Source organism: Sapajus apella, unplaced genomic scaffold (assembly GCF_009761245.1).
Source record: "Sapajus apella isolate SASKATOON/1434 unplaced genomic scaffold, GSC_monkey_1.0 scaffold151, whole genome shotgun sequence".
Lineage (NCBI taxonomy): Eukaryota > Metazoa > Chordata > Mammalia > Primates > Cebidae > Sapajus > Sapajus apella.
Genome location: NW_022437091.1, coordinates 2,155,806 through 2,179,101, shown reverse-complemented (window position 1 = coordinate 2,179,101; position 23,296 = coordinate 2,155,806). Strand labels below are relative to the sequence as shown.

The window sequence follows — 23,296 nt, the reverse complement described above, 5'->3', positions numbered from 1 at the left end:
CCCCCTCCCGCCTCCCCACTGACTCCCCACCTGCTGCTCTTCTTCCCCTGCTCGGCCTGGGACAGATAAGCCCTATTTAGGGCTCTTCCGTCTTTCCCCGGAAATGGAACAAGACCTGGCCTCTCTTTCCTAACCTTGCCAGCGTGGGCCTCTGGCTCTGCCAACATCTTCCGCACCTGCAGCAACACCGGCACTAGAGCAGGCACCAACCCGGACCAGCTCTCTCCTGGACCAGGGCTGCAGATGTCATTCTTCTATAACCCAACTCACGGAACAGCGGGTTCATGCCTCTCTGGCTTAAAACCCTTTCTCTGCTGCCTGTTGACCTTAGAATGAAATCCAAAAGGCTGTCCTTCGTGGCCTGCCTGGCACCTGTCTCCCCTTCAAGTTCACTTTCTACTGCTTGCCTCCTCATTCATTACGCTTGCAAATACTTGGGCTATTTCTCAAATGTGTCGTATTCATTCCTGCCTCAGAGCCTTTGCCCTTGTTAATAATCCCTTTGCCTAAAACACCCTTGCCCTGGGTGTTGTCATTCGGTTCTCAATTTAGATGTCACGTCTTCAGAGAGAACTATTTTCATCATCCTCTATAAAGAACCTCCCTCCAAATCTACTACAAATTAGCCTGTTTTAGTACATTCATAGCATTTATTTCTATTAGCCAGTTTTTTTTTTTTTTACAGGATAGTGATTTAAACCAGGTTTTGGGCAAACTTTATTTCTATAGGACCAGAGAGTAAATATTTTAGGCTTTATGGGCCTTACACTGTCTTATCTACTCAACTCTGCCATTGTAGCAGGAAAGCTGCCATATGTAAATGAATTAGTGTGGTGAAATCCAATAAAAGTTTATAGACACTAAAATTTGAATTTCATGTAATTTTCTCCTGTAATAAAATCTTCTTCTTTTGCTTTTCAACCATTAAAAAATGTAAAAATGGCTGGGCACAGTGGCTCACGCCTGTAATCCCAGCACTTAGGGAGGCCAAGGCAGGTTGATCACTTGAGGTCAGGAGTTTGAGACTAGCCTGGCCAACATGGTGAAACTCGTCCCTACTAAAAATACAAAAATTAGACCGGTGAGTGGTGGGGGCCTGTAATACCAGCTGCTCGGGAGGCTGAGATGGGAGAACTGCTTGAACCTGGGAGGCAGAGGTTACAGTGAGCCAAAATTGCACCACTGCTCTGCAGCCTGGGCAACAGAGTTGAGACTCTGTCTCAAAAAATAATAAAATAAAAATGTAGGCTGGGCATAGTGGCTCATGCCTGTAATCCCAGCACTTTGGGAGGCAGAGGCGGGCAGATCACCTGAGGTCGGGAATTCAAGACCAGCCTGACCAACATGGAGAAACCCTGTCTCTACTAAAAATAGAAAAATTAGCCAGGTGTGGTGGCACATGCCTATAATCCCAGCTATTCAGAAGGCTGAGACAGGAGAATCACTTGAACCTGGGAAGAAGAGGTTGCAGTGAGCTGAGACTGTGCCATTGCACTCAAGCCTAGGCAAGAAGAACAAGACTCCATCTCAAATAATAATAATAAAATGTAAAAAAGTTCTATCTTTTTCTTTTTAAAAAATTTTTTGTAGAGACAGGGTCTCACCATCTTGTCCAGGCTAGTCTCAAACTCCTGGGCTCAAGTGATCCTCTTGCCTTAGCCTCCCAAAGTGCTGGGATTACAGGTATGAGCCATCACTGCCAGGGCTCTGCCTAAAAAAAAAAAAAAAATTATAAAAACTATTCTTAGCTTTCAGGTCATACAAAAACTGGCCACAGGAGGGCCAAAGTTTGCTAATTCCTGGTTTAGAAGATAGAAGATACACCATATTGTCTAGCTTTGTAATCATGGCTCCTCTGTTTATTAGTTGTGAACAAGTTACTTAACCTCTGTCTCAGTTTTTGCAACGGTACAATGGGAACACTACTACCTCAATTTTTTTTTTTTTTTTTTTTTTTGCCAATCAAGATCAGTACAACCTACCTCATACTTTTACTGTTGTGAAGACCAAATGTGTTAACTTTTGTAAAGAACTTATAGACACTTAGAACAGTGCCTGGCACAGAGTAAACAGAGTGCAAGTGTCTGCTATTATTTGTGTGTCTATTATCTGCCTTCCCCCGTTAGTTCATAAGCCTCCAAACAGCAGAAATCTTGTCTTATTTACATGGCATAGAATTATGCTCAGCTCAATAAACATTTGTTAAATAGATGAGCATATACAGACTCCTATGGGGAAGACAAGGTAGGAAGGGTAGAGTGGAGTGCCCAGATATGTAGGCCCCTGAAGAGAGCAGAGTGGAGATTCAGTGGAGAAGGCAGGAAAAACCAACCTGGCTCCTGGAGATGGAGCAACTGCTCAGCAAGAATGATGCCCACACCTAAGGCCATCATTACCTGGCTTAGAAGCACCATTCCTGGATGTCTCAGTCCCCAGATAGCTTGAAGTCTGCAAAAACTAGGAGGCTGAAAGGACAGCTGGAGGGATGGAGGTCAAGCATAAGGAAGGACATTTAAGGTTGATGAGAGTAAGGAATGGCTGAGGAACCCTAGTGACTACCAGACCCTCTTCCTACCCTTTCAAGTACCCAACCAAATGATGAGGCAGAGCCAGGCCCAATGGCTTTTATTCATTTCAGTTATGCTTGCGGCTGGAGTGGGAACGGGGGAAGAGCCCATGGCCCGGACTCCCTGGAGACCAGGGCTGATGATACCAGCTGCCATAGGTGAGGTACCATGCGAAGGTGCCCACTGCGGCACCCACCACCTTGTGAGTGTACTGGTGGAAATAGATGACAGTACAGACCAGCAAGAAGTTCCAGAGGCCCAGAAGCAGCACATTGAGCAGGAAGACGAGGCGCAGGGGGGCGCCTGCAGGCAGCCCATGGGCCAGGTACTTGGCAAACACGGCCGCTTCCTCTGCCATGAGCAGGCAGCAGAAGGTGAGCAGGAAGGTGTGTGAGGAGACCGTGTAGCCCCGCCACTGGTGGCCGGCTGCCAGGCAGCTGCGGCGGTCAGGCAGCTCGTGGAGCAGCAGACCCTGGGGCAGCAGCTCAAAGCAGGAGCCGGTCAGGTCCTCGATGAGCAGGAAGGCCCGGCCAGCTCCCCGCCACACAGCTGCCCCCACCACCAGCCGGCTCAGGTGTCTGGCAGTTACTGCTACGCGCCGTGTAGCCAGGAACACCACCAGCAACACAAAGCCCCCCAGGAAGGTGCATGTCCAGCCCCAGGCTGAATTCACAAATTTTCTGTGGGTAGAAAAGAGGGGAGACTACTGAGACCCCAAGCTCCATCTCCCACCTTGGTCTGTGTTCCCATCACTATGCTCTCCCCAACTCTACACATCATCACCCGTTCTCTCCTTGCCATACCCTTTACAGCCCCCAGTCATTTAAACTTTGCCATTTCCTTGGAGGGCCATTCAGCATGCCAGGATCCATATTTCCTCTTCAGTCCTGCTCCTGACTTCCCCTGTACCCCACAGCTCTGTTCCCTTCCCCCTCACCCGACCTTCTCCTCAACCTCCTAGCCTATTTTTAGTGTTCAGACTGGCAGGAGGACAGAAGCCTGGAGAAGGGAGCTAGGATCCCAGAGTGCAGGGACCCAGCTCCCACAGCCTTGAGTGGACTCACATGTTGAAGAAGTTGCCGTGGCTGGCGAAGATAGTCCGAGGGTTGACATGGAACTGCAGAAGGGGCCCAAAGATGACCACTGCTGCTAGCCAGGCATGGTAGAGGCGCCGTAAGCAAGGGCTGCCCAGAAGGCGGGCGGCCTGTTCGCTTCCAAAGTACAGCAAGACAGAGGCCACCCAGAGCAGCACCTTGACCAGGCAGCCCAGGAGTGCCCGGATTCGGTCCCCAGCCCCCAGCCCTGCCCCCACCACCGCCCCCCGCTCCATGTTCCCTCCCCTCCCCAATAACTGCTTGCTCTGCTGGGCAGCTGAGGAGGGGCTGATGGGCCCCCCCTCCCCGGACAAGGACAGGCAGTGACAGGTGTGGCAGACACAAGGCAGAGCCTTGTTGGCAGCTGGCAGGCGGGGGAGAGGGGCGGGGGGCAGTAAGGGGCCAGGGTGGAGGTCTGCCACGTCAGCAGGGTCCTGGCCTTGGGTGTGTGGTAGTATGTGTCCTGACAGCAGTCTGTGTCCTTTCCTGTTAGCCCTGTGTCCCAGGCTCCAACCATGTTCCAGTTCGTGTCTCAGGGCCAGCTGTTCAGGGCTGTCCTTGTCCATAGACTGCTGGGGTCTGTCCCTCTCTGCCTACCCCTACCCCTACTTTACCATTTGCTGCACAGGGAAATCAGAGGTCATGAAGATAAAATTAACCAAACCTTGAAAGTCATTTAAAAAAAAAAAAAAGCTGTCAGTCTTCTCATCAGTGTCATCTAGCACTTTTCCTGGGGTCTGAGCACAAGACCTGCCACTGCAGTATGCAGCAAGGTGGCTGTGCACAGCGCTGTGACCATCTTAGGTCTTCAGAGGCAGATCAGCAGGGGTCTCCACTTCAGTGATCTGTGACCTCAGCAGCTTGGCTCTGCCCTAGTTCCTATCTGGATTGAGGTGCTCTAATGGGCTAGTTTGGTCCAGCGCTGCTGTGTACCCTCAGATCCCTAAATATTAGTTTGCTCCCAGGTGATGGGGTGGAGGACACCCTAAAAGGGCAATCACCAGACAGGAGTCAATTGAAACTTTAAGTCCATCCTCCAACAAACTACCCTGGGCCTCTGGGCTCTCTATACTAGCCTGCCCTCCCAGTCTGATTGCTGAGGCTGCAGCAGCAGGGCAGAAGAGAGCCACCTACCCGCAGAGAGAGCCTGTTAGTAACTGTTTCAAGATCACTTTTCCTTTATTCCTCATTCCTCAAAACTGGTAGGATTTCAGAGCACAGAGGAATTAGTGAAAGGAATGAGCAAGCAAGGACACCCATGTTCTGGGCCCAACTGTGTGACTTCAGGAAAATCAATGAACCCTCTTTGGTCCTCAGTAAACCAACTTCCCCTATAAATTGATCAAGACAGACTGGATAATCAATCAGATTCCTTCTAGATCCTAAAGCCCATACCTAGTAACAGTGGCTTGTAATAAACCCTATAAAATAATTTTGAACTAGGCTGGGTGTGGTGGCTCATGCCTGTAACTCCAGCACTTTGGGAGGGTGAATTGGGCAGATGGCCTGAGGTCAGGAGTTCGACACCAGCCTGGCCAACATGGTGAAACCCCGTCTCTACTAAAAATACAAAAAAAATTAGCCGGTGTGGTAGTGGCTACCCGTAATCCTAGCTACTTGGGAGGCTGAGGCAGGAGAATCACCTGAACCCAGGAGGCAGAGGTTGTCGTGAGCCAAGATCATGCCACAGCACTCCAGTCTGAGCGATAGAGTGAGACTCTGTCTTAAAAAAAAAAAAAAAGAAGTTTGAAGACCTACAGACTCTCTACATATTTTTTTATTTGGCATAAAATGTTTCATTGTAGCTTTTTAATTTTTTTAATTAAAAAAATTTTCCTGGCTGGGCACTGTGGCTCACGCCTGTAATCTCAGCACTTTAGGAGGCTGAGGTGGGCAGATCACCTGAGGTCAAGAGATGGAGATATCCTGGCCAACATGGTGAAACCCCGTCTCTACTAAAAATACAAAAATTAGCTGGGTGTGGTGGCGTGTGCCTGTAGTCCCAGCTACTTGGGAGGGTGAGGCGGGAGAATCACTTGAACCTGGGAGGTGGAGGTTGCAGTGAGCTGAGATCACGCCACTCAAGCCTGGTGACACAGCAAGACTTTGTCTCAAGAAAAAAAATTTCCCCCCATTTTTATTTATTAAATTTTTGTTATTTATTTTTTTGAGACAGGGTCTCACTCTGTTGCCCAGGCTGGAATACAGTGTGCTATCATGGCTCAATGCAGCCTCCAACTCCTGGGGTCAAGTGATTACCTGCCTTAGCCTCCTGAGTGAGTAGTTGGGACTACAGAAATGCACCAGCATGCCTAGTTTATTTTTAATTTTCTGGCCAGGTGCGGTAGCTCATGCCTGTAATCCCAGCACTTTGGGACCAGCCTGAGGAGCCACAGGAGTTGGGGACCAGCCTGAGCTGGTCTCACATAGTGAGACCTCGTCCCTACAAAAATAAAAAAAATTAGCTAGGCATAGTGGTATATGCCTGTGATCCCAGCTACTTGGGAGGCTGAAATGGGAGGATTACTTGGGCACAGGAGGTTGACACCGCAGTGAGCCGTGATTGCACCACTGTGCTCCAAGCCGAAGCAACAGAGGGAGACCTTGTTTTAAAATAAATAATCTTTTTTTGGTTTGTTTGTAGAGACAAAGTCTCACTAAGTTGACCAGGGTGGTCTTGAACTCCTGGCCTCAGGTGATCTTCCTGCCTTGGCCTACCAAAGTGGTGGGATTATAGGCATGAGTCACCATGCCTTGTCTCACAGTGGTTTTAAGTAGTTCTAGTGTATTATATACTGACATTTCAAAGTAAAACCATTAAATCACTCTTTCAAATGTATCCAATGAAATTTAAATACTACAGTGCTTAAGATACTTCACCATTATCCACTAAAACACATGTGACAAGATTTTACATGAAAAATTATATTTCAGCCAGATGAGGTGGCTCACAACTGTAATCCCAGCACTTTGGGAGGCCTAGGCAGGCAGATCACCTAAGGTCAGGAGTTCGAGACCAACCTGATCAACATGGGGAAACCCTGTCTCTACTAAAAATACAAAATCAGCTGGGCGTGGTGGCACATGCCTGTAATCCCAGCTACTCGGGAGGCTGAGGCAGGAGAATTGCTTGAACCCAGGAGGCGGAGGTTATGGAGAGCCAAGATCATGCCATTGCACTCCAGCCTGAGCAACAAGAGTGAAACTCTGTCTCAAAAAAAACAGAAATTGCCGGGCGCAGTGGCTCAAGCCTGTAATCCCAGCACTTTGGGAGGCCGAGGCGGGTGGATCACGAGGTCAAGAGATCGAGACCATCCTGGTCAACATGGTGAAACCCCGTCTCTACTACAAATACAAAAATTCAGCTGAGCATGGTGGCGTGTGCCTGTAATCCCAGCTACTCAGGAGGCTGAGGCAGGAGAATTGCCTGAACCCAGGAGGCGGAGGTTGCGGTGAGCCAAGATCGCGCCATTGCACTCCAGCCTGGGTAACGAGTGAAACTCCATCTCAAAAAAAAAAAACAAAAAAAAACAGAAATTATATTTCCATTCAACTCCCTCATAAAATTTATTCTAATATGTTTTTATGCCTGAAAGTCTTTTATTGAGCATTTATCACAGTTCTCTGCCAAAAAAAAAAAAGTATATAACTTAAAAAATTTAACTTTTTAAAATTTCTGGGCTGGGTGTGGTGGATCACACCTGCAATTCTGGTCCTTTGGTAGACTGTGGCAGGAGGATCACTTGAGCCCAGGAGTTTGAAACCAGCCTGAGCAACATGGTGAAACCCTGTCCATACAAAAATAAACACAAATTAATTAAGCATAGGGGTGCCCACCCAGCTACTCAGGAGGCTGAGATGGGGAGATCACCTGAAGCTAGGAATTTCAGGTTGCTGTGAGCAGTGATCGCACCACTGCACTCCAGCCTGGGCGGCAGAGCAAGACTATATCAAAAAATAAAAATAACAACATAAAAATAAAATTTTCCTGTGACCATAAAGCCCAAGAGTTATTTTTTCCCCTATGGATTCTATTTTCATTATCACTGTTAGTAGTCTAAAATGTATTATTAGTACATGAATACCTTGGTTTTTGGGGGTTTTTTGAAACAGGGTCACTTTCTGTCACAAAAGTGAAACAGTCTCATTACTGACATGAGAAAATTTAGTGGTCTGGGTAGAAGATTAAAGCAGCCACAACATTCCCTTAAACCAAAGCCTAATCCAGTGGCTTGATCACAGCTCACTGCAGCCTTGACCTCCCCAGTCGTTTCAAGCGATCCTCCTCTCATGGAGCTCGGACCATAGGTACATGCTATTAAGTTCAGTTAATTTTTAAATTTTTTGTAGAGACAGGGGTCTCACTGTGTTGCCCAGGCTGGTCTTAAACTCCTGGGCTCAAGTGATCCTCCTGCCTTTGCCTAAAGTGCTGGGATTACAGAAGTGAGCCGCTGCACCTGTCCAGGAAAAGTTTTTGAAGGAAATTAAGTTACTACTTCACATGAATGACACAAAAGTGAAACAGCTTTATTGTTGATACGGAAAAAGTTTCAGTGGTCTGGATAGAAGATTAAAGCAGCCACACAACATTCCCTTAAACCAAAGTCTAATCCAGAACCAGGCCCTCTCTTCTTCTTTTTTTTTTTTTTTTTTTTAAAGAGACAGGGTTGGGCTGGGTGCGGTGGCTCATGCCTGTAATCCCAGCACTTTGGGAGGCTGAGATGGGCGGATCACCTGAGGTCAGGAGTTCGAGACTGGTCTGGCCAACATGGTGAAACCCCATCTCTTAACAACAACAAAAAAAGAGACAGGGTCTTGCTTGGTTGCCCAGCCTGGAGTGCGGCGGCATGATCATATCTTATTGCAGCCTCCAACTCCTGAACTCAAGCAATCCTCCTGCTCTGCCTCCTAAGTAGCTGGGACTACATGTGCATGCCTCCACTCACCATGTTGCCCAAACTGGTCTCCAACTCTTGGCCTCAAGTGATCCTTCCATCTTGGCCTCCCCAAGTGCTGGGATCACAGGTGTGAGCTACTGAGCCTAGACTATTCTCTTCAATTCTGTAAAGACTGAGAGTGGTGAGGAAGCTAGCAGAGGTTGGTTCATAATGCTCAAAGAAAGAAGCCATCTCTATAACATAAAAATGCAAGGTGAAGCAGCAAGTGCTGATGTAGAAGCTGCGGCAAGTTATCCACAGGATCTTGCTAAGATCACCAATAAAAGTGGTTACACTAAATAACAGATTTTCAAAGCAAACAAAACAGCTTTCTATTGGAAGATGCCATACAGGAGTTTCACAGCTAGACAGAAGTCAAGGCTGGGCTACAGAGCTTCAAAGGAAAGACTAACTGTTGTTAGGAGATAATGCACCTGGTGATTTTAAGTTGAAACCAATGCTCGTTTACCATTCTGAAAATCCTAGGGCCTTAGGAATTATGCTAAGTGTATTCTGCTGTGCTCTATAAATAAAACAACAAAACCTACATGATAGCACATATGTTTGCAGCATGGGTTACAAAATATTTTAAGCTCGCTGTTAAGATCCACTCCTCAGAAATAAAGTTTCCTTTCAAAGTATTACTGCTCATTGACAATGCATCTGGTCACCTACAAACTCTGGAGATATAAAGGGAGATTAATGGTTTCATGCCTGCTAACAACATCCATTCTGCAGCTCATGGATCAAGGAATAATTGTGACTTGCAAGTCTTATTGTCTAAAAAATACATTTTGAACCCCATCTCTACAAAAAATTAACAAAAACAAGCCAAGTGTGCTGGTGTGTGCTGGTAGTCCCAGCTACTTGGGAGGCTGAGGCGGGAGGATTGCTTGAGTACAGGGCGAGGCAGAGGTTGCAGTGAGCCAAGATTGCATCACTGCACTCCAGCCTGAGTGACAGGGCAAGACCCTGTCTCAAAAAAAAAAAAAAAAAGAAAAAAAAATCCATTTCGTAAGACTACAGCTACCACACTGATTCCTCTGATAGCTATAGACGAAGGCAATTGAAAACCTTCTGGAAAGGATTCACCATTCTAGATGCCATTAAGAACATTCATGGCGAGCCGGGCATGGTGGCATGTACTTGTGGTCCCAGCTACTAGGGAGGCTGGGGTGGAAGAACCGCTTGAACCCAGGAGGTGGAGGTTGCAATGAGCCGAGATTGCACCACTGCACTCCAGCCTGGTGACAGAGCAAGACTCCGTCTCAAAAAAATAAAAAAAACCATTCATGGCCAGGCACAGTGGCTCATGCCTATACTCCAAGCATTTGGGAGGCTGAAGTGGAGGATCACTTGAGCCCAGGAGTCTGAGAGCAACATTTTTTTTCTTTTTTTGAGAGGGAGTCTCACTCTGTCACCCAGGCTGGAGTGCAGTGGCGCAATCTCAGCTCACCACAACCTCTGCCTCCTGGGTATTACCAGGCTGTAACAGAGAGTGTGCTCTCTTGCTATCTACTTGCAGGGAAGCTTCTGAAGTTGGTGAGGCAGCACCTGCTGCAAGGCTCAGTGAACAAATGGTTTTGGTATTTCCCTTTATCATGGGGCATCAGAAGGGTATTTTCTCCAACACAGGATTGCAGCTAAAGACTCTGTTGAGGCTGGGCGCGGTGGCTCACGCCCATAATCCCCGCACTTTGGGAGGCCGAGGCGGGGGGATCACGAGGTCAGGAGATAGAGACCATCCTGGCCATGGTGAAACCCTATCTCTTGATACAAAAAAAAAATTGGCCAGGTGGGGTGGCTCAGGCCTGTAGTCCCAGCTACCCAGGAGGCTGAGGCAGGGGGATTGCATGAACCTGGGAGATGGAGGTTGCAGTGAGCTGAGATCATGCCACTGTACTCCAGCCTGGCAACAAAGCAAGACTCCGTTCCCCCTCCACAAAAAAAAAAAAAAGAAAAAGGCTCTGTTGAAACTGTTTTCCTGAAGAGAGAGGATGAAAGACCTCAAATAGGAAAAGGAGAGAGTGTGAGAGAGAGACAGACACTGAGCCAGGTTCCCACACAGAGTTTATTGAGGGAGCCAAAGCCGGTGAGAGGACGAAGGAGTCCTACTTCAACCTACTTCCTTAAAGCTGCATGCCTCCGGCATGATGGGAACTTCTCAGAGGGCAGGGCCTGCCCTATGAGGGGCCACAAGGAGCCTTTTGGAGACTCCCACCTCTCATACCACAGCCTGTCCTACCCCAAAGACCCTGACAGGAAAGCAGTCAGAATCCCCACCCCAGGAAGGTGCGGAGGAAACACCCTTACCCATGCCCCTCCCCTAGAGACCTCAGGAAGAAAGGCCAGGACACCTGCCCTGTGATTGGCCAGTTGAATCCTCAACATGATTCAGGCAACAGGCCTGGCTGACAGGTCTGTTCAGATGTGGCCTCAGGCGTCTACTCTAGGAGCCAACCCCTAACATTTAAACATGATAAAAAACACCCAGGACACTTATCTTGCTAGCAGAGACCACACCCCAGATAATGGCACTCCTGCCAAACTCTGGCCAGAGATAGGGACTCAATCTGACTGGGTGTGAGCATGTGAGGAGACCACTCTGCCCGTGGGGAGGATCTTCCAGGGCTCAGCTGAAGCTCAGAGCCTGGGCTTCTGTTTCTCCCCATCCAATGCCAGTGATTCCTCCAAACATTCCCCACAAGGGAGAAAGGGAGGAAGAGGCAGAGAGCTTATCAAGAGGTTCATCCTACATGGGGCTGGAGGTCGGATCTACTGGGGTGAGGAAAAGGCTGTAGAGGAGTGGGGCACTGGGGCAGGGACGCTGGCACATTCCTCGGACTCTGGCATGTCATCGCGGAAGTACTCAGCCTGGCGGTACTGCCACAGACGCAGGTTCCCGTCCCACTGCAGGGCAGAGGGTGGCAAGTAGTCAGGACGTGCTGCCCCCGAAGTCCAAGCCCCAGACATGTGCCAGCCCCCTCAACCCTTGTAACCTCACCGAACTGCTGACAATCTTCTCTTCAAAGGGGTGCCAACTGACGTCACGCACACAGGCCTTGTGGTTGGTCAGCTTCTTTACAATGTGGCCACTGAGAAGGTCGTACACTGTCCAGGACAGGCAAGAGTGGAAAGGGACCACCATAAGACTCTAAACTATCCCTCACCTCCCTGTGAGTAGCACCACTGACCTGCCTCTCAGGCAACTTCCCCTGTTCACATGGGGGCAGAGCCCACACCAGAAGGCTGTGTTATTTCTGCTTCTATCCCTGTTCCTTTCCCTACCTTGGGTTGAGGGTATGGTTTAGTGGTGTGGGTATTTCTCATCCTTAGCTAAATTTTATAGGGGCTACAGTTAAGAAAATGCAGTGGCTTTAAAGCTTTTAGTAAAATATGGAAGTCACCACAAAAGTGAAAACTGAGCTGTCTGAGGCGTGTACTTGTCTAGACAGAGTACATCTTTTTTTTTGTCATGGGTCTGTGAGTGTCTCCCTAGGGACAACACTGCCCTGCCTCAGGCTCCTTATATCTGTAGCTGTGCTTGTGCTTCTTTTCTTTTTTTTTTTTGAGACGAAGTCTCACTCTTGTTGCCAGGCTGGAGTGCAGTGGCACGATCTTGGCTCACTGCAACCTCTGCCCCTCAGGTTCAAGTGATTCTCCTGCCTCAGTCTTCCAAGTAGCTGGGATTACAGGTGCCTGCCACCATGCCTGGCTAATTTTTGTATTTTTAGTAGAGACCGGATTTCACCACGTTGGCCAGGCTGGTCTCAAACCCCTAACATTAGGTGATCTGCTGCCTTGGCCTCCCGAAGTGCTGGGATTACAGGTGTGAGCCACTGCACCAGCCCTCCTTTTTTTTTTGAGACAGTTTCTCACTCTGTCACCCAGGTTGAAGTGTGGTGGCACAATCATGGCTCACTGCAGTCTCGATTTCCCGGGCTCAGGTGATTCTCCCACCCTAGCCTCCCAAATAGCTGGGACTACAGGCCTGTGCCACCACATCCAGCCATTTTTTGCAGAGACGAGTTTTTTCCACGTTGCCCTGGCTGGTCTAAAACTCCTGGGCTCAAGCAACCTGCCCATATCAGCATCCTGAAGCACTGGGATTACAGGCGTGAGCCACCGCGCCCAGGTTCTTCTTTCTTTCTGCTTCAGCGACTGCATGTCCTTTACTACTTGCTACCATCTTCCTGTATCATTTTATCTCTGTTCCCTCCTACCTTTCATCTGCAACCTCTTTCCTTGACTGGCTGAAAAAGAGAACCAACTACATTTTTGGCAGTCTATTATATTTACTGACTAGAATTCTATGTTCCTTTTCTTAATTTAAAATGCTGAAGAATAGAATGTTTTCTGTTTCTCTGTTTAAGCCTCCAAGCTAAATTAGATTTTACCTGTAGCTGTCAGTGGGCTTTTTAAGGTGGTCAGTGGTGGTTATAGGTAGAATGGAAAAGAGTCATTCCTGCCCTTCCTGACGCCCCCTGTTCTGACACAATCCTTACCAACCACTTTGCCGGTGGAGCAGCCACTGTAGATGAACTGCTGGCCGGTGCTATGAGTGGGGGAGAACCGGCAGCGGATGAGGGTGTGCAGCACTCCGTGGCCCCGGTAGGTCATCAAGGAGCTGTCTCCGGGGAGCTTCAGCTTCCGCCAGGCTGGGTAGGGATGCAGGGTAAGCCCTAGGTTAGGGAATCTGCTTTGGGATTGTTTTGTACCACCAGTCCTGAGCAAGTGTGTATGCCCAGAGACAACTGTCTTTCTAACCTTCAAGTGGTGGCTCTTTATTTTTTTTTTAAAGACAGGGTTTCACCATGTTGGTCAGGCTGGTCTTAAACTCCTGACCTCAGGCGATCCGCCTGCCTTGGCCTCCAAAGTGCTTGGATTACAGGCATGAGCCACCACGCCCAGTCCAAGTGGTGGCTCTTTCTCCACCTAATCGTCAGTGGAGTCTCCAATATGGCCCTGCTCGCTAATCATACTCAAATACTTTTGTATTAGTTGATTCTGAGTGACCCCCCACCCAGGCTCCAATCCTAGGAACCTCTGGCCATCCCATCCATGATTTAGCAAATAAAGTGTTAATACCTGGCAAAGAGGGCTGAGGGGGAGGGCTCCAGGGTTCCCAGGCTACAGACAAATCCACTGTGCCTGTACTTCCAGTCTCACCTTTTTTGGGCACTTGCTGCCAGCGATAGTCCCAGTTTTGCTGTGTGGCAGCCTGGCGTGAGGCTTCCATGCCTTCCCGCGTGGAAAAGCGTCGGATATCCCAGAGCTTGATGGTCTGGTCTTTGGAGTTGGAGATGAGATACCGGGCATCACCCTATGAATCCAAACGTGGATAGTGAAGCATCAGAGCTTACAAATGTCAGCACCTGTCAGTCTAGTGCCCATTCTCTAGTTGAGCAGAACTCCAGCCTCTGGCTTTGCTTGCCTCTTTCTTTATCCAGGTGAACTCATTTTCATTGTTCTGCCTCAGATTCTACCACCTGGCTGGGTCTTCCTTTCTGTGCCCAGGTTACTGGCTGGCTTTCTTATTCTATCCTGGATCAGACTGTCTTCCATTTTCCTTTTTAAAAAATGTTTAATTAAAAAAAAAAAAATAGAGACAAAGGCTCACTAGGTTTCCCAGGCTGTTCTCAAACTCTTGAGCTCAAGCGATCTTCCCACCTCGGCCTTCCAAAGTGATAGGATTACTGGTGTGAGCCACCTACCTGGCTGGTCTTCCATTTTTTTTGTACAGAAAGCCCTGCCCTACTCCGTGAGGACTGGTAAGTACAGATGGAATTCATGTTCCCTAGATTGAGCCCCTACCCTAAACTCCAACCCTTATAAACCTTGGCTAATAAGGAACTGTCAAATTCCCACACCAGTCCATTTTCATGCCCTCCTGAGCAACCAGAACCTTAGTAGCCTGGCTGTGCAGTCCTGTTTCCTGGCCCACCTTGCTGTCAATGAAGGTGATGCCATCCTGGTGTCCAGCGAGTGCACCCACAGGCTTGGGGTCATCCTCTCGCATGGTGCGTCGATCCCACACTTTGCAGATGGCATCATCACCCCCAGAGAACAGGATTTGTGAGCTTATATCAGCAAAGGCCACTGCATTCACATCATCCTCATGGGACTCAATCTAGGTGAAGAGGACGCCAGAATATAAGATCTCTTTCTAGGTCTTATAATAAGCCAAAGACCAGGAGGCAGAGGCTCTGTCTCAGGAGCCATACCTGAAGGGTGCGCCGGTTCTGCTCTCGGTCAAAGACATACAGGCAGCCATCATTGGCCCTGAAAGGGAAGCAATAAAGGATGGTCCTGGAGCCATGATTGTGAGGATCAATGTGGTATGTGCTCTAGAGAGTCCCACTGAGAAATCCTGCTCTGGGTCATGGGGGAAGAGTTAGCTGTGTTTTCAAGGAGGCTCTCGTGCGGGGGAAATGGAGAGCAAGAGGTGAACCAACTTGTAAATCCTGACCTTGAAGAAGATCTGGTTCTTCTCTGCAGCTGCCAGTGCCATCTGTGTACAGCAGAGCTCATCTCTGGGGGAACCCCCATCTTGTTAATTGAAGGAAACATATCCCACAAGCACTCACCCTCCTAGTACTTCTCGTCCATCTGAGGAGACAGCAATGGAGAAGACAGCAAAGCGACGCTCATCTGGCCTGAAAGCAAGAAGGAACTGGGTTAAGTGGACTTCCCTTCAGCTTTTGCTAATCTACATAGAATCTGACAATGGTTGTAAGGCATATCCCCAGGGGAAAAAAGAAGTCCGCTTAACATGCACCACAATGCAGATCCTCAGTGAAAACCCAGAAATAATCCTGCAGCCATCCATTTACCCAATCCTCTGGCTGACAGGATGCTGCTTCCCTTCCAGGAATCCACACAGATCCACCAGTATACACTTCCCCCTAAGCAGAACTTCCAACTCAGAGGTTTGCTCCTGAAGAGCTTCCCTTGAGAAGTTTCTGATGAGTCTGACCAGAAAGGGAAGCCAGTACCTGAGATCCAGCGCAGTGTGTGTATCTCCCTCACCATAGATATTGCAGATATGAACTAAGACAGCAAGAAAAACAAGAATCTTTCAGGCATGGGGGAAGGAGAGTGGACATGAAGCTAGGGAAGAGATCAAACAAAGGACAAGGATGTTGGAGCACTTTGGGAGTGATCTTCCCTGGACAAAGTGAGGAATCCTGGCTCAGAGGGGATGAGCACATGGAAACCTCAGGTCCCAGGGTAGAGAGACAGTGGAGGCCTGGTGCATACTCACTGTAATCAGACCAGCTGGAGTAGAGGAAGTGGTTCCCATCAGGGGTAAAGGCCACATCCAAGATGCTCCAGCCTACATCGCGGGCCTTGATGCTCTTGAATTTATGGAAACGACCATACTGGCAGTCATATAGTCGGATTGTCTGGTCTGTATAAGTAGAGATCAGGCAGAATTATGGAACACTTTCCTTGTAACTTTCCTAGATTAGAGGTCTGCCACTCAGTGTACCTGTGGAATCTTCGCTTTATCATGGGAAACATGCTCTGGGTAAGCATCCCTAAGCCAGGTCTGAGCTCCCTGTCTGTGGCTTTCTAGCCTCAGTCAGAGGGAACGTTCCATGTTCCAGGAAAAGACAGTTGACAGGACCAGGGTCTGGTACCTTGGCAAGCAGACATGAATATTTGACCATCTTTGCTGTAGATGCCACAGAAAGCCTTCTGAGAGTAGCTATCAGTGAAGCCCAGATCATTGGGCAAGAAGCTAGGGAAGGAGAGAGAAAGTGAGGATAAGGGGTACTCAGGATAAGGAGTATCCCAATTAGCAGAATCCTTACAGAGCTAGAATATCAGTACAAAGTCATTCTCTTTTGGTTGCGAGTGCAATCCCCTGTCTTTCAACCATTCCACTATCCTTTAAATTTCTATACTTTTCCAGTTTGTTTACTCTCAAAGTTTCAACCCCATTTAACCTAACCTTTAATATCTCCAAGGCTCCTTTAACACTAACTCGTTCAAACTTTAGGCGATAAGACTTATCTGGCCCTTAGAGTCTCTTCACCAAGCCCCATACTCACTGAGATATCACTCGAGACTGTTCTCCAAGGGAGAAGCTTCCCCGGTGGCAGAGGCCCCGTTCTCTCTAAATGGAAGGGATTGGGGAATATTGCTAGCAGAAACAGAGGGCCACTTCAGCCATATCAAGCCCCCTCCTCCAAAGATATTGCTCTTGTTATAGAAATAGACACAACACACCATAGTCTGTCCCACAGAACTCTGATGGAGGCTGGTTAACTCTCCAGCACTAGCCCTTGAGACTTCCTTGAAAAGTTTACTTTCTTTTTCTCTGGGGCTGGCAGAGCTTCTGGCTGCTTTGGCAGTCCTGCTGCCAGGCTGGGCGGTGGAGAGGCCTACCTGGTGCAACATTCGAGGGAAGCTGTGTTCCTGGGCTGCCCGCCTAAGCCCCAGCTGCCCTGTGGCCAATTCCACTTGTGTCTTGATCTCATTGCATTCCAGCTCCCGGGTGTCAGGGGTGGCATCCACTGTGAGTACCAAGAAGTTTCATCCTAGGTCTTTCAGCCTCAGGGGACAGTTAGCAGAACCATACCCAAGCCCACCCCTATGGCTGAATATACTGGGGTTATAAGGACTCCCTTATTCCCTAAATTATTGCACCTTCTTTTAATGTATTGTATTACTCAAAATATCACTAAAAGGTTTTCTAGTAAAAGTCTTCCAACATTAGGGCCTTTTCCTCTTACCAGGAGGGTTGTATCGGTCCCCAAGACGACCATCCCAAGCTCTGTCATTCTCTTCCTCTGAGTCCAAGAGGGCCTGAATGAATTGCAAATTTGCTGCACCTCCTCCCTGCACCAACCTCACTTGGCCTCTGTGGAGAGACCCCCAGTATAATGGAGGGGACTTCTTCCCCCAAACCAACAAATTCAGAGTCAATGGCTATCTAGCTCTTAGACCACTTGGTATTCATTTTGAGGTTTCAGGCTGACTAGATCTTGGCTGTTATTTTCAGTTTCCTATAAAACACAGTAGGAAAGTGAGTCTTACTCTTAGAGCAAGAGCGAGACCAACAACGCTGTGGACATGACCTACTAAGTTGACCTCCCAGCGAGTTAAACATTCTAACAGCATTTCATTAGAGCAAGGGCACAACCAATACGCTGCGGACATGACCTACTAAGTTGACCTCCCAATGAGCGAAACATTCTCACAGTGTTTCCTTCTGAGCCTCTGCCTGAGAAGTCCACCACAGAACACAATATTCTAAGCTGGATGCAGTGGTGTGTGCAACTGTAGTCTTAGCTACCTGGGAGGCAAGAAATGCTTGAGCCCAGGATGTGGTGTGCACTGTGATCACACCTGTGAATAGCCTGCTCTCCAGACTGGGGAACACAGTGAGATCCTGTCTATGTCTACCAAAAACAAAACAAAACACAAACAAACAAGACTACAATATTCAGAAGGGACCCCCATGCTCATCTTTTCCCCAAATAGCCATAAGGAAAGAAAGAAAGCCAGCTGCACTCTTCCAGTCAATTCTAGGTGGTCTCTTCCTTCAAGGTACTCTTTCCTCAAGAACAGGTCAGGGCAATTTAAACTTGTTTTTCAAGTAATCAGAGTGGCCTCATATCACGTATCAATGCCTTACTAAAAAGTTCAACACTCCCTTCCCATCTCTTCACCCCTTACATCACTCCTTTCCCACCAGGCCCCATTTTGTTTTAAACTTACTTGGAAAACAGATTATATTTGTTTAGTCACAGCGAGAGAGGCTCCCTTGAATAGTCCCTCAAACACATGAGCAGGTCCTCTTGGTGACCCTCCCTAGCTAAGAACTACTCTTACTGGGTATGGAGCTGCGTGCCATGGGTGCCCAACAGGGAAAGGCTGTTCCGCACAAACAGAACGGCTGTTCTGGGCAAATCCCATTTCCTAACCTCTGTAATTTTCCTGCCTGGAGTTGGGATCAAGGGACCGTGGTAGCACCTGGTGGGGTCACACCAGAGGGTAAGTTACCTGCGGAGGAGATAGGCCAGTACCTGGGCCAGATCCACATCTTCATCCTCTTCTTCCTCTTCCTCACTCCGACGCAGGCCAGCCCCTCTTCGGGACAAACCCTCGGAGGGGTCTCCGGACCCGGATCCCGCACTGCTGCTGTTCCGTGATCCCATCTTCTGGTCACAGCATTCTTAGGTCCTGTGCGGGGGCTCCACCTGTCACCTCCTTGGGTTTGGTGAAAGCAAAGCGTGCTCTAGAAATACCAGGGTCTCCTGAGATGGGGTAGCTATCTCTAGGAGGGCGACCCTTTCTCGGGGCTGAGATCCCTTTCCTTTAGCCTATGCCAACTACCAAGGCGTCAGAAACACAAACCTTCCCCAATCCTGTGAAGCAAAGAAAGCGAGAGTGAAGCGTAGGGCGCTACCCTACCTCACCAATTTTAGAAAGATTTCTCAGTTTTCTACACCAAACTCACCTATTAAAGTCCCAGGACTGGGGAGCGGGAGGGTTGTTGGGCGGTGTTGGATTCCCAGGTAACCTCTCTGACAGACCAATCGAAGCCCCTCGAGGAAGAAAGAGCGTCACTAATCTCATCTCATCTAACCAATTAGAAGCCTTAAGACTCAAAGACCCTCGACGCCCCCTCTTACCGACCAATCAGAGCGCTTCCTTACGAAAGCCGGCAGCAGTGACAGCCAATGAAAATAACATTTGGCCTACCCCCCACCTCTTCCTTGCCTCACGCCCACGTGGTGCGCCGGGGGTGTGTACGCCAAGAAGGGGAGGAAGCCGAGAAGCACCTCCCACTGAAGCTGGCAGTTACCGCCCCCCGGGAGACCACCCACCAGCCCGGAGCGGTCGCAGGACCGGCAACGGCGAGAGGCCTTGTTTACACCGACTGCTGCCGCTGCGTTGGCCAACCGCTCTTCCGTCATGCGCCTACCTCGTCACACATCTCGCGGCTTCCTGGCCGGCGGGCTGCAAACGTCACACGACGGTCCCGCCCCCTTGGCCAGCCAACTGAACAGCGGAGCACGGTGATTGATAGATAGGCGGGAGAATGCGCCAGGGGCCTGAGGGGAGGAGAAAGTGCGCACCGGAGGCGGGCCTTTCGCCCTTGTTGGGGAGGAGTAAGTGGGAACTGGCAGCCTCTTGGATCAGAGACAGCCAAACTAGACGTAATGGCTGAAAAGCAGGGCTTAAAAAAAAATAATTGGTGGTTCACTACCGAGAGGTATTTTAGCAAGGGATACAATTTACTGTCTGTCCCTAAAGATCATTTGGCATCGCATTTTTCAGACAGTGCCCAAGGCCTCCCCCACGCATTTTCTCCCCACTGTTTCCTCCGTCCAGCTGGAGCCGTTCTCCTGTCGTCGGCTGCAGCTCCAGTCGGTCCTGTCCTCAGGGGTGCCCGGCGTCCCAGTAGGCTTCCACACCTTCCTTCCGGGCTTAGCTTTTGGAAACCTTTTTGTTGGGACTGCCCCCTTTTAGACCTCCCTTAAACCGCTCTTGCAACTTTTTAGACGATCCCTGGCTTTCCGCTGCGGTCTTTGCAGACGCTCCCTAATATACGCGTTGTTCTCTCAGAGCTTTTCCGGTTCCGGCAGTTCCCCTTAGAAGCTTCCTTGGCCCTCCGCGATTTGCAGACCTTCCCTAGTCTCTCTGTCCTTGCTGTGCCTCTTTGCCCCCGGCCGCGGGTCCAGGGTGCGCGCGCCGCCTCCTGCCCCCGTCAGCCGGTTGTTGAGTAATAAGCCTGAGTCCAAGGCCGGGGCTTGCCACGTCTCTGATCCTCGACCAGGCTGGGTGAGGAGGCGTGTGGGTTGAAGGACCTTGATGTCCCGGGCTTAGAGGCTCAGGGTCCGAGCTGAACTTCAGTCCCCGCAGCCTGCACTCCCTTGGGAAAGCTGCGAGCTTCCCTCCGCCCGCTCCTGAGGGCGTCGATGGGCTCTGCCTTCTTGGGCCCTTCTGGGGCCTCTGTCAGTGAGGGCGAGGGTTTGGCCGGCTTTCGAGCGACGTCTCCTGGTCTCCAGACCCCGAGACCTGAGCCTGTCACCAGGACTAGCTTTGATGGACTCTACATCCATAATGCTTTGTTTAACGTTCTACTGTTAACGGTCTTGAAATTAATAATTTTAAAGCAAGTGCCGGGCATTTTCATCTTGCGCTTGGCTCCACTGATTATGTAGGCGGGCTGCTGGGCGCGCATCACGTATTGCCAGATTACTTACTTTCTGTGCTTTAAGGTTTATTGAGACTTTAGGATACCGTGGTTTCTGGGTTACCCAGCCTGGAAAATCGGAATCTTTATTTATTGATTGATTTCACCTCCATTCTGTCAGAATGTGACGGAATCATCTTTAAAAAAATTGGCCAGGCGTGGTGACTCTCACGCCTGTGATCCCAGCATTTTGGGAGGCTGAGGCGGGTGAATCCCCTGAGGTCAGGGGTTCGAGACCAGACCAGCCTGGCCAATACGGTGAAACCCCGTCTCTACTTAAAAAAAAAAAAATTAGCCGGGAGTGGTGGCGCACTCCTGTAATCCCACCTACTCGGGAGGTTGAGGCAGAAGAATCGAACCCAGCAGGTGGAGGTGAGCTGAGATCACGTGACTGCACTCCAGCTGGCTCTACAAGAGCGAAACTGTCTCAAACAAAAACAACAAAACAACAAAAAACCTTTATCAATTCTTTGTCTTTTAAATTAAGGCCTTCAAATCTTACAGATTCTTTAGCTGATTGAGGTTATTTTCTCAGTAATCATCCAAAATCAAATTGTATTACTTCATGCCTCTTCCACTAGTTGATCTGCTGAAGAATCTTCTAACAGCATTTAGTGCTTAAGAACCCACAAGTGAGCTGGGCACGGTGGCTCTCCACTGTAATTCCAGCACTATGGGAGGCTAGGAGCAGGATCATTTGAGGCTAGGAGTTCAAGGCCAGCTTGGGCAACATAGTGAGACCCAGCCTACAAAAAAGGAAAAAAAATAGGCTGAGTGCGGTGGTTCATGCCTGTAATCCCAGCACTTTGGGAAGTCAAGGTGGGTGGATTATGAGGTCAGGAGATTGAGACCACTCTGGCTAACACAGTGAAACCCTGTCTACTAAAATTACAAAAAATTAGCTGGGTGTGGTGGCACGCGCCTGTAATCCCAGCTACTTGGGAGGCTGAGGCAGGAGAATCACTTGAACCCGGGAGTCGGAGGTTGCCGTGAGCCAAGATCTTGCCACTGTACTCCAGCCTGGGGGACAGAGCGACTCAGGCTCAAAAAAAAAAAAAAAAGCTGGCCATCGTGTCGTGCGCCTGTGGTCCCAACTTACCTAGGAAGGCTGAAGGAGGGAATCTTGAGCCCAGGAGGTGGAGGCTGCAGTCAGCCATGATTGCTCCATTGCACTCCAGCCTAGGCACAGAGCTAAACCTTGTCTCTAAAAAAAGAAAAGGAAATAATTCACTATTGTTCATTGTTTCAAATACAGACTTGCAAACCTGGTTGTCTATTTTTAGTAACTTTATTTTTTGATATTCCTGCCAAGCAAATATGCTCATAAATACCTTGTTTATTTTTACGTCTGCACCTTCCTAGGAGAATTTCTTATCAGAGGGAAGCTGTCTCTACCAAACTTCCTTCTCTCTACCAAACTTCCTTGTAGCCTTGCACTTTGACCCAGTAATACTGCATCCAGAAGTCTAGCCTGGACCTGCATTAAGATTGTTGTTCTTTCTCTATGCAGCCATCAGGTAAGCCAAGATGGGTGCACACAAGTACATCCAGGAGCAATGGAGAAAGCATTGCAGTCTGATGTCATGCATTTTCTTCTGATGGTCTGCTGCTGGCAGTACCACCATCTCTCTGCTCTCCTCAGGGGTCCCCGTCTCACCTGGCCTGATAAAGTGCACCAACTGGGCTACAAGGCCAAGCAAGGTTACGTTATATATACGATTCGTGTTCATTGTGGTGGCCAAAAATGCCCAGTCCCTAAGGGTGCAACTTACAGCGAGCCATCATGGTGTTAACCAGTTAAAGTTTGCTCGAATCCTTCAGTCCATTGCAGAGGAGCAAGCTGGATGCCACTGTGGGGCTCTAAGAGTCCTGAATTCTCACTGGGTTGGTGAAGATTCCATATACAAATTTTTTGAGGTTATTCTCATTGATCCATTCCAAAAGCTATCAGAAGAAATCCTGACACCCAGTGGATCACCAAACCAGTCCACAAGCACTGCGAGATGTGTGGGCTGACATCTGCAGGCTGAAAGACCCGTGGCCTTGAAAAGAGCCATCAGTTCCACCACACTATTGGTGGTTCTCACCTGGCAGCTTGGAGAAGGCGCAATACACTCCACCTCCACCATTACCACTAATACAAGTAAAGTTTGTAAAATTCATACCTAATAAACAATTTAGAACAAAAAAAAGATATATGTTCTACATAGCAATTGTTGATAAAAGTGGAACACTGGAAACAAAGATCTAAATATCTTACAATATGGGATTGGTTAAAGAAATTATGGTCCATATAGTACATACACAGAAATACCAGGTAACTATTAAAATGGTGTTGTAGTCTTCTTTTTTTTTTTTTTTTTGAGATGGAGTTTCACTCTTGTTGCTCAGGCCGGAGCGCAGTGGCACAGTCTCGGCTCACTGCAACCTCTGCCTCCTGGGTTCAAGTGATTCTCCTGTCTCAGCGTCCCGTGTAGCTGGGAT

At 48.8% G+C, this 23,296-nt stretch overlaps 2 protein-coding genes and 1 pseudogene across 12 annotated transcripts; 1 reads left to right on the top strand and 2 right to left on the bottom strand.

Annotated features, from left to right (window-relative positions):
* Nucleotides 1-2,608: 2,608 nt before the first annotated feature.
* Nucleotides 2,609-5,158, bottom strand: FITM1 (fat storage inducing transmembrane protein 1). The gene is made up of 2 exons (XM_032265619.1): nt 3,632-5,158; nt 2,609-3,247 (listed from the first exon to the last, which is right to left on the bottom strand). The coding sequence occupies exons 1-2, from the start codon at nt 4,225-4,227 to the stop codon at nt 2,635-2,637; spliced, it is 1,209 nt and encodes a 402-aa protein (XP_032121510.1). The 5' UTR covers nt 4,228-5,158; the 3' UTR covers nt 2,609-2,634.
* A 5,493-nt stretch (nt 5,159-10,651) lies between these two features.
* DCAF11 (DDB1 and CUL4 associated factor 11) lies at nt 10,652-20,296 on the bottom strand. Of its 11 annotated transcripts, none has more exons than XM_032265609.1 (17): nt 19,440-20,296; nt 19,070-19,157; nt 18,967-18,977; nt 18,613-18,819; nt 17,340-17,467; nt 16,993-17,120; nt 16,656-16,720; nt 16,242-16,342; nt 15,863-16,009; nt 15,594-15,648; nt 15,186-15,254; nt 14,823-14,880; nt 14,543-14,728; nt 13,768-13,921; nt 13,104-13,256; nt 11,603-11,709; nt 10,652-11,508 (listed from the first exon to the last, which is right to left on the bottom strand). In XM_032265609.1, the coding sequence occupies exons 4-17, from the start codon at nt 18,765-18,767 to the stop codon at nt 11,374-11,376; spliced, it is 1,641 nt and encodes a 546-aa protein (XP_032121500.1). In that variant the 5' UTR covers nt 18,768-18,819; nt 18,967-18,977; nt 19,070-19,157; nt 19,440-20,296; the 3' UTR covers nt 10,652-11,373. The 11 variants fall into 11 exon arrangements, with proteins under 11 accessions (XP_032121500.1, XP_032121504.1, XP_032121502.1 ...); XM_032265613.1 differs by having other exon boundaries at nt 18,636-18,819; nt 19,440-19,562; XM_032265611.1 differs by having other exon boundaries at nt 17,340-17,412; nt 18,636-18,819; nt 19,440-19,552.
* Nucleotides 20,297-21,863: 1,567 nt separating this feature from the next.
* Nucleotides 21,864-22,976, top strand: LOC116541400 (annotated as a pseudogene).
* Nucleotides 22,977-23,296: the final 320 nt, after the last annotated feature.